Source organism: Malania oleifera, chromosome 13 (assembly GCF_029873635.1).
Source record: "Malania oleifera isolate guangnan ecotype guangnan chromosome 13, ASM2987363v1, whole genome shotgun sequence".
NCBI lineage: Eukaryota > Viridiplantae > Streptophyta > Magnoliopsida > Santalales > Ximeniaceae > Malania > Malania oleifera.
This window is the reverse complement of record NC_080429.1, coordinates 3,166,248-3,181,005: the sequence shown is the minus strand read 5'-3', so window position 1 is coordinate 3,181,005 and position 14,758 is coordinate 3,166,248. Positions and strand designations below refer to the sequence as shown.

At 38.7% G+C, this 14,758-nt stretch overlaps 1 protein-coding gene across 4 annotated transcripts in view; it reads right to left on the bottom strand.

Annotated features, from left to right (window-relative positions):
- The window catches only part of LOC131146193 (structural maintenance of chromosomes flexible hinge domain-containing protein GMI1), an 88,151-nt gene extending 80,670 nt beyond the window's left edge, over nt 1–7,481 (bottom strand). For 3 of the 4 annotated variants that reach the window (XM_058095587.1, XM_058095589.1, XM_058095591.1), the window contains exons 1-5: nt 7,190–7,481; nt 3,035–3,385; nt 2,620–2,652; nt 2,425–2,511; nt 2,286–2,341 (exon numbers count right to left, since the gene is read on the bottom strand). In XM_058095587.1, the coding sequence (XP_057951570.1) occupies nt 2,286–2,341; nt 2,425–2,511; nt 2,620–2,652; nt 3,035–3,376 (518 nt within the window). In that variant the 5' untranslated portion in view covers nt 3,377–3,385; nt 7,190–7,481. Of the gene's footprint in view, nt 1–2,285; nt 2,342–2,424; nt 2,512–2,619; nt 2,653–3,034; nt 3,386–4,592; nt 4,965–7,189 lie in introns of those variants that run through there. The other variant, XM_058095588.1, reaches the window with a different exon arrangement.
- Between the last annotated feature and the right edge of the window lie 7,277 nt (nt 7,482–14,758).

Here is a 14,758-nt window from a genome sequence, read left to right as displayed (position 1 = left end):
AAAAATAATGCTAAATATATTAGATGTTTTGTTTTCATACTGTTCCAATATATAAATATTTTAGAACACTTTTAACAAACATCATGAAATAATTTGAATTCTAGAGTATTGCTAAAGTAATTTTTCCTCCTCTAACAATTACTAATATTAACTCCATGATTGATGCATCAATTAAAGCATATACCATGTGGATTAAAATCCATAGTTACACAAACAAAGAGCTGGAGCAAGGGCAGGGAATGGATGCAAGGAAGCAGGAAGATATAGACAAGTAATGGTTAGAAGTATCAGGCAGGCAAGCATCTACATATATGTATATAAATTGGTTGAATGTAAGATATATAATTTTGGGGAAAAATATGACAAAAACTATAGAATAAAATTGACATAAAATAAATTCCTGAAAACATAATAGATAAAAATAATAAATCAAATAAAATAAGTGTACAAGTTCAATAAGAAAATTTATATCCAAATTTTTTTTTCAAAAAAGAAATAATAATTAAAAAACTTGTTTCGCGAACTTGTCACAACCAAGACTAGTCTCACAATATTAATAACTATAAACCAACACCAGTTATCTTTAGCCTATGTCATGCAAAGCAATCCATGTCGGAGCCCCATCTAGCTTGCTTAAAACATTGCTGCACTATGTAGCACTAAAACATGCCCAATTTATTAATCATCCCACCATCAAGACCTTCTTTAGCAGACCCAACCCTCCAATGCAAACCGTGAATAGCAATGTTTTCATATGGGAAGACCTAACACTCCCATCATGGCTTTGGATAAACTCCTCTCGAAGGTCCTAGCATCTAGGCTCAAATTAGCAATTTCAGAAGTTATCAGATTCAGGAAAAACCAGACAGCTCATGGATGCTGCCCTGAAATTGTAATTTGAGCCTAGCTGCCAGGACTTTGGAGAGGAGTTTATACAAGGCTGTGATGGGAATGTTAGGTCTGCTAAAGAAGGTCTTCATGATGAGCCATGCTGGGACATTCTTTAACAGACCTAACAATCCCACAATCACAAGGCCACCCCCACCTAATCAGGGGTGCATTGGAATGTTCCCTTGATTAAGAATGTTTTTGATTGGGAGATTGATACTCTGAATAATTTCTATAGTAGCCTTTATAGAATTTAGTGCCAGGCCACCTTCAATCAGCCCAAGTGGTCCTTGAACAAAGATGAACTTTCATAGTCAGAGTGCAGCAACAATTTCCCTTGGAAGCTCATTTGGAGAACAGCAGCCCCCCTCAAAGGTTGCTTTCTTCACATGGGAGGCTACACCAGGGAAGATCCTTACTTATGATAATCATCAGAAAAAGGGCTTATCTCTCATGAATAGGTTTTTTCTTTTCCTCAAGGAAGCGGGATCTGTGGAGCACATCCTTCAGCACTGTTCTTGGACCCAAAACCTGAGAAGCTTGGCCATTTCCATGGTCAAGCAAAAGTGGGTCACTGCAGCTTTGGTGGAGGAAGAGATTCAGGCTTGGAAAGGGATCTGCTCTAATAAGGCCACAAGGAGGGCTACCCTTGCTTATTTTTGAGTGCTTGGAGGGGAAGGAGCAGAGGGGTTTTTGATGGAGTGGCTTCAACCCTGCAGGCTGTTAGGGACAGTTTGATATCAATGAATTCTAATTGGCAAAGTGGGCTGCCTGGGAGGGACATTTTTGCAACCCTTGATTTCGCATTGTTTGGGTTGTACTTGACTGGCATCCCCTTGATGCCCTTGTCATTATTTCAATAATATATCTCTTTGCTGATTTAAAAAAAAACAATCCCATGCAAACCAGGTACTTCCATGTCATCTTTCGAAAAAAGGTGCCCTATCATGTGACATGTATTCTGTTTTTCAAGGGCCAAGTCATTATCTATCTAACATCTTGCATAAACCATCTCAATTTGCATGACATGGAGTAAGATCAACTAACAAGTTGCTCTCAAGCCACAATTCTAGAGCAGCACATTGTTCTTTATCAATTAATATCTTTGTATTTTTCTCATCAAGATGGTGATTGTTTCCCTTATGTTGGATCAACTGCACATGGGAAGTGGGTAGCTGAAGTTGATTTTGCCTTCTCAAATGAATGTGATATGTTCATGAAGTATTGTTCAATGAAAAAAAAAAAATTAAGTAGAAAAAGAGCCAAAAAGAAAAGTTCTTTGTTAAAAGATCATATCCATAAATAGAAATACATAAATTTAAGAAAGGAAAACATAATTGAACTAAACAAGATCAAAATAAGTAAACAGTTATCGCAAGATGTCAATAATGTCGTGCCTGATTAATCTCCTTTCTTTTGCACCATTGCACCACACTGCTTGCAGTGAGTTGTCCTGGAACACAAGCTTAGAAGTGTAACTATGCAAATGAACAGCATACAACTAAATCTATCCATGGACCATACCAAACAACTTACAATCAAATCAGCAAGAGCAGTCTCAAACGTATATTCTTTAGGGAGCACCATTAGCAATTCTGTATCAGGTGTCAAATCCCACATATTCTGCAACCGCAATAAGAACACTTCATTCCTTGGCATTAATAAGCAATATTCACTTCAAAATATATATAATAACAAAAAAAAAATCACATGCCAAAACTGATAACCAACCTCAAAATTATCCGCAGTATCAGCAGATCCATCCTAATTCAACAATAAAACAAGTAAAACAATATAAAAATGTGCAAAAAGACCGAACAATCATAAAATTAAGGGCAATAGACATTGACCTCCACAAAGGTTTGGTAAAAATACAATTGCCTCCCCTGAGGTTTCGAAAATTCCAGAGACCTCCCCTAAGATTTTAAGAATTCCAAGGACCTCCCCTAAGGTTTGCCAAAAAGACACAAATCTCCCCTTGTATCTTACAAAAAGACAAGTTTTTTTAGGGGAGGTCTGTGTCTTTTTGGCAAACCTCATGAGAGGTTTGCAGCATTTTTGAAACCTTAGGAGAGGTCTGTGGCATTTTTGAAACCTTATGGGAGGTAAGTGTCTTTTGCCCTAAAATTAAAGCATCAAAACTCACATGAAGCTGTAAAATATGGCACTTGTGCATCTTAAAGTTTGTGAAACATATTTTATTTCTAATCTTATTTCCATAACCATCTTCAAGGTACACATCTTTACTCTTCCACATTATGCGCTTTATTGGGTTCACCAAGTCCAACTGTCTTATACTTTGGAAATACTCATGCTTCACATTATCAACAAACTCTTCAAGGGGCATTTCATTTGGTGGTTCGCACAATGTCAGGACCAAAGCTTTCCCATTTGGTAACAATATTTTGAATTTGTACACCTTGTCAATGTCACTGTCCTCAACTTCCACAATCAGCCTCCTCTTAGTCCTCCACGGCTCCATTGTCATTGTTACCTTCTGCAGCAAATGAAAGGTACAAAAAAACGGAAACAAAAATGAGAGAAAAAATTCTAATAATCAGAATATTTTTAAATAGGAAAAATTTTAAAAACCCATGTAGAAGAAAAAAATTCCCATATATACAAGTACAAGTGTTCAGAGCAAGAATGCATGAACACATCACACACAAGCAACATAATATCACTGCATGTGTATGCGTGTGTCTATGGACACAAAACACCCATTTATTAATTAATACACATGAAAATATATTTGAAAGTGTGGTCAGAAACCCTCCAAAACTGAAGCTGCAAGTGAAATGGGAGGAGCTTCATTTAAGGGGAATTTGCCAAAGAACTTAGATGACATGTACTGGCCAACTTCATAAGCAGCTTTGTTACCCCCTCCAGGGATACAAAGAAGCCTCCAACAAGGCACATCCTTAAGATGAAGCTGAATGTCATTTATGCTGAAATCAATCTGCCAGGCAAGGAGGCCCGAGAGGGTGATGTTCCCCAACCAAGTAGCCAATAAAGTTACTTAGAACACAAAACGATCTGGTTTTTGGAACAGGAGGTATATTAGAATGCTTATGCAACTATACATGTATAGAGAGGAGGTTGAGGTGTTCCTAGATTTTAAGAGATTTTCTTTGATGAAGTGGAACAACAGTGACAGAAAGAAAATTAAAATGCCATAATTCTTCTATCTATTAGTAGAAGAACATGTTAATAGAAGTGTATCTTATATGAAAAACATTGAATTAGAAGTTTGCATCAATAGATTCACTGCTCCAGAACCAAAGTAGAATATTATTTCAGCTTCTCCAAATGACTCCAAGCAAGAATGCAGTTGAAATAAACATTCCCACATCAGAACAAGAAGCAGCAACCCCAAAAAGAGTGTTAAATCATTGAAAAAAATCATAAAGAATCCCAAAGCGATTGACCCAACACAAAATACCCAAAAGATAAACGAACCACCCAGCAACCAACCTTACACAAACATAAACCAATCCAACAGTAAACTCTGCATCATTAACTAATGCATATGTCCATTCAACCTCTCTCATCAATTGGGTATTAAGCTATTAGCAGAACACGGAGCACTAAAACATACATATTCACATACACTCATTAATAAGTACGCATATACACACATACAATAATGTACAGAAGAAAGAAGAAGAAGATAGAACATTCAATAGATGAAATGCCAACCTTACCAGAGCTCTGCAGAGATTCCGTTCCAAATGGGTATTAGCAGAACAAAGAGAGAGAGAGAGGCTTCCGCGCCCCCGCCCCGGGGGGGGGGGGGGGTTGGGGGGTTGTTCCAGAAAATTAAAGCGAAGAAAGCAAATGTAGCGTTCTGTCTGCAGAGCTGCCTACTGGAAGTGTTTAGGCTGACTAAAGTGCACCCGGGGCGAATTGTGCACTGCTTTTTCCGTTACGCCACATGTGGGAATGGTGCTGATCGGACTGCTGAGGTCGCTGCACACAGTGCATATCCGGCACACTTTAAGAGAATTGCGTTTGGCGGCTACCTTTATGGCAGCGTTGTACCCGGTCAGCATGCGCTGAGCGCAATACAGGAAACTTATTGGATGATTGCCACGTGTACAGCAGGCCTGCTCACCTTAGCAGTGCCAAAATGTTTGGTTAGGTTCTCACTTAATCAAAAGCTTAAAAAGGTGAGTTTTTTTCTTTTTAAAATTTTTTTAATAATAAAATATTAAATAACAGTGTGATGGAAACTTTTTTTCCCACTTTGATGCGTCCCAAAACTCGCTGGACGGTTCAGTGAGTTTTGAAGAAAATCTCGCTGGATCATCCAACGAGTTTTAAACGACGAGGGCTGCCGCTAATTGACACGTGACAGCCAAATCTCACTGAATGGTCCAGCGATTTTTAAGCAAAACTCACTAGATCATTCAATGAGTTTTGCATGAAACGTTTTTTCTCTCCCCCGGCCAAACCAATGGTATGCATTAAATAATGAGTTTTTTCCTTTTTTAATTTTATTTTATATTAAAATATTAAATAACGATTTGGTAGGAACTTTATTTCCCACTTTGATGAGTCCTAAAAATCGCTGGATGGTCCAGCGATTTTTAAACAAAACTTGCTGGACCATCCAGCAAGTTTTAAAGTAGGAGGGTTGCCCTACTAACGCGTGGCAGACAAAACTTTTAAACTATGATTTGTTAAAAATCGCTACACGAAGTAGCGAGTCTTGCATTCTTTTTTTCTCCACGCAATTTCTCTCCTCTGTCTCGTGTTTCTCTAGCTGGTGCACAGGAACCTCTTCCCTCTCCCTCTCATCTAGAGCTCTTCGTCTGACTACCATTCCCGATGAGCCCCCTCGCCGGAAAGTCCCAAACACCCCTCCGTCGGCCCCACCTCCTTTGAACTCCAGCACCACCGCCCAGCACCTCCCCATCACCACTGCCCAGCACCTCCCCGAAGGGGCCGCCAGCAACCTCAAAGTAGATGAGAAAGATGAAAAAAATGAGAGTGAGCTTCTTTTTACTTCTCTGGCATGTACTTTGATGCAGATAAAAACAAACAAATTTTCTTAGTTTGATGTGCTGCTGATTGTTCTTAAACTGATTGACTAGATATAATCCCCTAAAGACCAGAATTGTTTTCTGCAGGGTTGGTGGGGATCCTGATATGCATGAAAAATGAAGATAAAATCCACCACATACAAACCTGCAAACTAGATGTTCGCAGATTTTTTTTTCTTTTTTCTAGAGAGGGTTTGTGGAATTAATGTGTTTTTCTTGCTTCTTCAAGACGTAGCCAAAATCAATGCAATATTAACTTTTTCGGTACTGATTCATTTATTAACCAAGAGCGCAACCACGGGAAGCACTTTGAAATGAAGGGAAATAAAACAAAACATTAGACGCACAATCTTACAGCAAGTCAACCTAAAAATAAACAATGGCCTGATTGCCATTAATCCAGCTCAAAAAAGAGTAACACCACCAAAATTTACAAAAAATCACTAGTCAAAAACAGCTCTCTCCCCTCCAGATTTTATAAGGTGCAGGTCCAGCAAGCTGCAAAACAACATGCAGCATACTAGAGGCGTAAGCGTAAAATCATCCTAAATACAATTTTTGAACTTTTAGAAGTAATAAAATACTCTTAAAATGCTCATCAATAGTCCTCATATACTTGTTAACCAGATTATGTTCATATGCAATTAATTAAGGAAAGAAAAACTAGCTATACAACCATTCCAAAAAAACAAAACTGAGCAAAGAAGGAAGAGCACACATACAGCCACACACACACACACAGAGCAGTGAAATGGTAGCCATGTTGCCAAGTACAGGGCAAACAAGAAAAACAGCATCATCATATCTACCCGGAAAATGAAGTCCTTTCCTGGTGATTGCTCATTTGCTTCCCAAAGAGATTGAAAGGAGATACATCAGAAGAAAACAAAAGCACGCAATTCTTAATCATAACAAATGAGACATGTTCCAATTACTCATAATGAAACCAGTGTGATCGTCAAGCTTCAAGTTTCAAACCATCATCAACAAGGTAACAATGAAACATCAGAACTGGGGAAAAAACAACAGTTAATTCAACCTATATAAAACACCCACTGAGCATGACATCACAAATTTCACATACATGTGCACCAAGCTGGAACCCCAAAAAGTGTAAATGAATACAGAACAGCTCAATGCGATTCACAACCAAAAAAAAGCTTTACTCCATTCAGAGACTGGGATAAGGAACATTTAAGACCAGCATTAGAGTCTATTCTGCTCCGAGAACTTGGGTAAAAGAAGCTTTGGAATACCTTCAGATTTACTCGAGTTCCGCTGCAAGAACTTGGCAAAAGAAGCTTTGGAACCGCTGAGGAGATTTACTCTGCTCTATTATTTTCTGCTCCTGTGTCACGCCTGGGTAAGGCATTCCATACGTTCACATAGCTTCCAAAAGAAGCCGGGTATGCACTGCACTTCCCGCTTGCTGCGTTCTATCGTCATCTTGTCAGGGAAAAGCGGGGCAGTTATCTGCTACTCCTGCTCCCCACGGATTTTCCTGCTTCTTTTGTGCGCCGCGTGTCTACTGCGTATTCGGGTTTCCATCCCAATCATCCCATCCTCAGTTCTTTCTTTTGCCTTTTCCTTTCCCTTTTCCTTTTTACTTGGGCTCAATCGTTATTAAATATTTTATTATAAAAAAAAATGTAATAATGATTAAAAATATTGAATGCACTATAAGGGTTTTTTTAATTTTATTTATTTATAAAATAAAATAAATGCGACATTTATTATCAAGTAAGTTTAAAACTCTTCTCATCCATTTCATATTTTACAAATTTTCATATTAATAATTTCAAATATTAGGATTTGATTACAACACATGCACCGCTAAGTTATTCATTTTATATAATAAACTATTTTAAATATTAAAAGTATTAATAATATGCAAAAATAATATACATACCTATTATCGATTCAGAATTCTTCTTAATGATGGTACAATCTACTCTTATTTAAATAGAAAATGATGATATTTAAAATTTCACTAGTTTGGTGTAAACCTTAATCAATTGATAATTAAATTTGTGGGACTATTGTAAAATAATAATATTCTAATGCTATTTAATTAGGTTGAAAATTTTCATTGGTCCTACCATAAAATAAAATTTAAAAATTTAAATTGATAATTAATAAGATTAATTTTATTTTTTAAAAAATTGAATAGTTAGTTGGAAGTGATGGAAACTAGGCAAGGAAGCAAAACAGAGAGCACATGGGGGAGGGAGAAATGGGGACATAGCTTTTCTTCTTCCTTCTTTCTTTCTTCTCCCTCACTTTTTCTCCTCATTTATTTACTTATTTACCACACTTTCTTTCTCACACATTACTATATATTTGAACATTCGATGTCGTAGCGTATGTCACCCCCAACTAAAACATATGAACAGTTTGACCACGAACAAGTATATTGACATAATTTCAATCAAGGGAACACGATATTTCCATTGTACCTAAGTTTTTTTGGCACGCATATTCTTTTTTACCCATTTCAAGAGTCCAACATGATGTGTTGGTTGAGATGTTTTGAACTTTAACAATATAATATTTATAATTATTAATTTGTAAAACTAAATAAATTAAATTCTCCAATTAGTTAAGTGCGGAAAATTCTCTTATTAGTCATGTCATCTCAAGATTGACTGTAACAACCTGAAGAAAAATGATATTTAAATAAAAAAGAGAGATAAAAATGGAAACAGGAATAGAAGGAGGGAGCAGACATCGTCCACGAACGCAAAACGTTCGTCGACGACATTACATTTTGGATATAATAACCTAAGAAATTTTTCAAGCACTAGTTGACGAACACTGGGGTTTCGTCGACGAGAGTTCTTTAAGATCTTGTCAACGAGGTCTTGTCTCGTCGACGAGAAGTGTAACGACCTGCTTAATTAATTTGTTACTTTTTTTTTTTTACGCTGTAACATTCTACATGCTCTCATACCATACTGGGAATAAATCCAATCAATAACCTAAGCACCAAGAAGCATAATCACATAAACATAATCATATGAAAATATATACACAGTACAAAAACTAATACCACACAATACCAGAGTACTACATGTTTTTCCGAAATATATACATACGTCTGTTCCCCAAAATATCCTTAACTAGCTAGGGTATACAAAAATACTTTCAAAATGTACTCACTCTCCACTATCAGCGCAGTACCGAAGCCCCTCTATCTACGAGCCCGGTCTGCTCGCCTACCCGGATCACCTGAAAAAGGTTTTTAACACTGGGATAAGCCAATGCTCAATAAGAAGAAATATGTTATTACTAGTGTGTGGCAAATGAGCTACTATATCATGAAATATATTATCAAATAAACATGTCTAACAGAATATATAACAAAGTATAAGTGATAAATTACACCACCCCTGTCCCTATTGCTTAACATGACAATATTGAAGTTTATTATTCAAAATACTTCTAGTATAAGTAAGTATGTTCCCTATTTCTGCAAAACTATACATAGGTAATAATAACTGAAAATGTTCCTTGTGACTATCTGTGTGTCATGACTTACCCTCTCATGACAGGGTTGTACGGCCCGTAGACTGGATTTACCCTAACTGTCCAACCAAGAATAAATCACTATACTCCATAGGTCGATCTGCCCACCTCAACCCATATCTGGATGGGGAGCCTAACCTCTTCAAGGGCCTAGGTAAACGACCTTACCACGTATTATCTAAATAGGTGGTTGCACTCATAAAGTAACATAGTATTTGTAGCAACGGTACCGTGCTCTATAGCTACAAGTCCAATAGGGTCTGATATCATATAATATATTTCTATATATATATATATATATATATATATATATATCCATTTGTTTTACCATGATTCTGAAGTACTGAAATTACCATGATGCTACATAAACTGTAACTGTAATTCATACGTAATACTGAGAACTATATAATCATAACACCATCATCTACATAATCATAATACTAATATTCATGTAATCACGGTACTGGGATTCATAAAATCGTGATACTGAAAATCATGAAACATATTTTCGTACTATTTTCATATTCACAAGTCACATCATACTTAAATACATAATTTTCATAATTAAATAAATTGTATAATATTTCAAAACTTCCTAGCATAGCATATTTCCCTTACCTGACTACTGAAAAGCCCCTATAGAATACTAGCCTAACACCCGCAGGGCCTAACCTGCAGGGCCTCCTACAAAACACCCTGAAAATAATATTTTTCATAACTAAATATCAGTATTTCATCGCCTACATCATTTTCTATCACTATCATAAGGCCAAAAAGGGACTAAAAGGTCTTACGCTGAATTTGGGATGAAATCCAACTTGATCCCACCGACGATCCGTCCTAGCAAACTTGAAGAGAACTCCACCAGGAACGTCATGGTGGCTTCGGTTCGTCAATCTGGCGTCTGGCGAGGCCGAAAACGAAGAGAGAAGGGAGAGGGTTCGTAGGTGAGAGAGAGGAGAGAGAGAGTGGCGCGAGAAATGAGTAAAAATCCGATTTTTAGCTATTTATAGGACGAGATTCGTCGATGAGACACGTCACCTCGTCAACGAATCCTTCATTAAATTCGTCGACGAGACCCTGTGTTCGTCGATGAAATTCAGAGTAGCCAAAACCGTCTCTCGGTATTTTCTCGTCAACGAAGCCCTATATTTGTTAACGAAATTCTTCAGACTTTCGTCGATGAAACCCTGTGTTCGTCAACGATGATTGGCAGTTTCCTTAAAATTATTTTATTCTCTAAAATGCAATGTCGTCGACGAAGTATATGGCCTCTTTCTGGTTTCTGTTGCTATTTCCTCTCCCTCTTTATTATTATAATGCTATTATTTTCGGAGTCACTACATTCTCCCCTCCTTATAAAATTTCGTCCTTGAAATTTACTATATGTATCTCTATCAATACTCTCCATCATCTCGTAAAGAAAAGAGTCTACTTATTTTATTACCTGCCCTCACTTATGGCGGAGGAATACCGTGGTTACATGGGTAGTTATGGGAGATTACAACCATAAAGGAAAATTTCTCCCAAAACAAAATGCTACCTATCCTATACTCTACATTACAATTACATTGGACTCAACAATATAAAATTGTCATCTAAGCATATACATCAATACTATGATCCACTAAATAAGTGGGGATATTTCTGTCTAATCTCGCTTTCAAGCTCCCACGAAGCTTCTTCAATCGCATGATTTCTCCATAGAACCTTCACTAGTGGTATTCTCTTGCTGCGTAATTCTTGTTCTTTTCTATCTAGGATCTGTACTAGAGCTTTTCATATGCTAAAGCCTCACTGACTTCTAATTCTGCATGGCTGATGATATAGGAAGGATCTGGAACGTATTTCCTTAGCATAGAAACATGAAATACGTAATGAACTCGAAATAAAGATGGCGGTAGAGCCAGCCGATAGGCTACTGACCCAATCTTCTCAAGAATCTCAAAAGGGCTAATAAACCTAGGGCTCAACTTATCCTTCTTCCTAAATCTCAAAATCCCCTTCAGTGGATTTATTCTCAGAAAAACATGATCACCTACTCCAAATTCTAGTTCCCGGCAGCGTGTATCTGCATAACTTTTCTACCGACTCCACGCTGCACTGATCCTATCACGAATAAGTCAGACTTTATCACATGCTTGCTGAATTATTTCTGGACTCAAAACTCGTCTTTCGCCTACTTCATCCCAGAAAAAGAGGAGATCTACATCTCCTACCATACAATGCCTCATAGGGTGTCATGCCGATGCTAGCCTGATAACTGTTATTATAAGCAAATTCTACTAGCGGCAAAAACTGAATCCAGCTACCTCCAAAGTCTAGCACACAAGTACGAAGCATATCTTCCAATACCTGGATGGTTCTCTCAGTCTAACCATCGGTCTGAGGGTGAAAAGTTGTGCTGAATGCTAGCTGAGTCCCTAGTGTCTCCTGCAAACTCCTCTAGAATCGTGATGTAAAACGTGGATCACGATCTGAGACTATGGATACCAGCACTCCATGGGATCGAACAATCTCCTGTATGTAAATCTTTACTAACCTGTTCATAGGGTAACTGACCTTAATAGGCAAAAAATGAGCTATCTTCGTCAATCTATCAACTATCACCCAGATGGCATTCTGTCCATGCAATGCCGGCGGCAGCCCAATAACAAAATTCATGGACACGCGGTCCTACTTCCACTAAGGAAGGAAAAGTGACTACAACTGACCAGCCGGCCTCTAGTGCTCAGCCTTAACCTGCTGACATGTCAGACACTGCTGCACAAACCCTGTTATCTCCCTCTTCATGCCACTTCACTAGAAATAATCTCGCAGATCCCTGTTCATTTTCCTACTGCCAGGATGAACAGTGTATAGATACCTGTGTGCCTCCTATAAAGTCGTCCTCCTGATGCTATCATCTGCACGCACACACAATCTGGTGCAAAATCTCAAAGCCCCATCATCAGAAATACTAAACTCCTCCCCCTGATCATCTTGAACTCTGGCTATCACCTCCACTAACCCTGGATCATCTCTCTGAGTAGCTTTAATCTTCTTATACAATGTGGGTTGAACAACCAAACTGGAAAAAAGTGTCTGAGAATCATCCTCCACTAACTCCACACCGAGTCTTTCTAAATCCATCTAAATCGGATGTTGAACTACAGCTACTAGCTGTGCTGTGTCTCCTGATTCACGGCTCAGTGCATTAGCTACTACATTTGCTTTACTTGGGTGGTAACTAATGTTGCAGTCGTAATCCTTAATGAGTTCCAACCACCTCCTCCGCTACATATTCAATTCTTTCTGTGTAAAGATGTATTTTAGGCTCTTATGATCAGAAAAATATCTCACACCTCTCACCATAAAGGTAATGCCTCCAGATCTTTAGTGCATGTACCACCACAGCCAATTCCAAATCGTGAGTAGGGTAATTCTTTTCATATTCTTTCAACTGTCGGGATGCATATGTTACCACCCTACCGTGCTGCATCAACACACAACCAAGCCCTTTCAAGGACGCGTCACTGAAAATAACATAACCATCGCCTCCCGATGGAATTGTCAGAACTGGGGCAATGACGAGCCGCTGCTTTAATTCCTGAAAGCTCTACTCACATTCTTCATCCCACACAAATCTAGCATTTTTCCTAGTCAATCGCGTGAGATAACACGACAAGGCTGAAAACCCCTCAACAAAACGACGATAATAACCTGCCAACCCTAAGAAACTCCTGATTTCCTGCACATTCCTTGGCCTAACCCAATTTACCACTACATCAATCTTGCTGGGATCCACTGAAATACCATCCCCTGAGATCACATGGCTTAAAAATGCCACCTTCTCTAGCCAGAACTCACACTTGCTAAATTTAGCATAAAACTTCTCCTCCTTGAGAGTCTGCAACACCTGCCTCAAATGCACCTCGTGCTCCTCAAAACTCCTCGAGTACACTAGTATATCATCGATAAAAACTACTACAAACCGATCTAGATACTGGTGAAAAACTTTATTCATCAAGTCCATGAACACAGTTGGGGCATTCGTCAAACCAAAAGGCATAACAAGAAATTCGTAGTGTTCGTACCTAGTCCTGAAGGTTGTCTTTGCGACGTCCTCCGCTTTTACTCTCACTTGATGATACCCGGATTTGAGGTCAATCTTGGAATATACCCGTGTACCCTAGAGCTGATCAAACAAATCGTCTATATGGGGTAGAGGATATTTATTCTTGATAGTAACTTTGTTGATTTCTCTGTAATCAATGTACATCTTCATGAACCCGTCTTTCTTCTTTACAAACAACATTGGAGCTCCCCATGGCGATACACTAGGTCGTATAAATTCCTCGTTTAACAAATCTTGCAACTGCTCCTTTAATTCTCCCAATTCAACTGGAGTCATACGATACGGAACCTTAGAGATCTGCGCAATCCTTAGAGGTAAATCTATAGGAAAATCTACCTCGCGCACATGAGGCAACCCTAGTAGCTCCTCTGGGAAAACATCTGAAAATTCTCGTACTACTGGAGTGCTGTCAATCTTCAACTCATTTTCAGATGCTTCTTTCACAAATGCTATAAACCCCTGACCTCCATCCAAAAGTAATCTACCTGCCTGCACGGCAGACACCAGTTGTATTGGAGCGCGCACCCGTGAACCAACGAATCTGAATTCCTACTCTCCAGGAGGTCTGAAAATTACTTCTTTCTGGAAACAATCAATGCTGGCGTGATTGACAGCCAACCAGTCCATGCCCAATATTATATCGAACCCGCACATATCAAACACAATAAGATCTACTGGTAGTACTTTACCCTGTATTTCTATCGGATAGCCCCTAAGTACCCTCTGACATCTGGTCACTAATCCTGATGGTGTAGCTACCGACAGTGCTATATCTAATAACTGGGTCTCACTCTTAAATAATTTAACATAGGATGTAGAAATAAAAAAATAAGTAGCACCCGAGTCAAAAAGAACAATAACTGGATATGATGAAACAGTAAATGTACCTGTCACCACATCCGTAGCAGCCTCTGCATCTCCTGGCGTCAAAGCATATACCCGTGCTGGGGTCACATTCCTCTACTGGCCACCCTGAGGTGTCTGGTATCCACCCCGAGCTATCTAATGTCCTCCCTGATAGGGCCTGGGTGTTGGGACCTGGTTCTGCTGACCTGGGCACTCACGCATCACATGATCGAGTCTCCTACAACGATAGCATACACCCTTGCCTGCCCGACACTCTCCCAAATGATGTCTCCCGCATGTTTAACACACCAAGTACGTCGGTGCACCCTGATTCCCA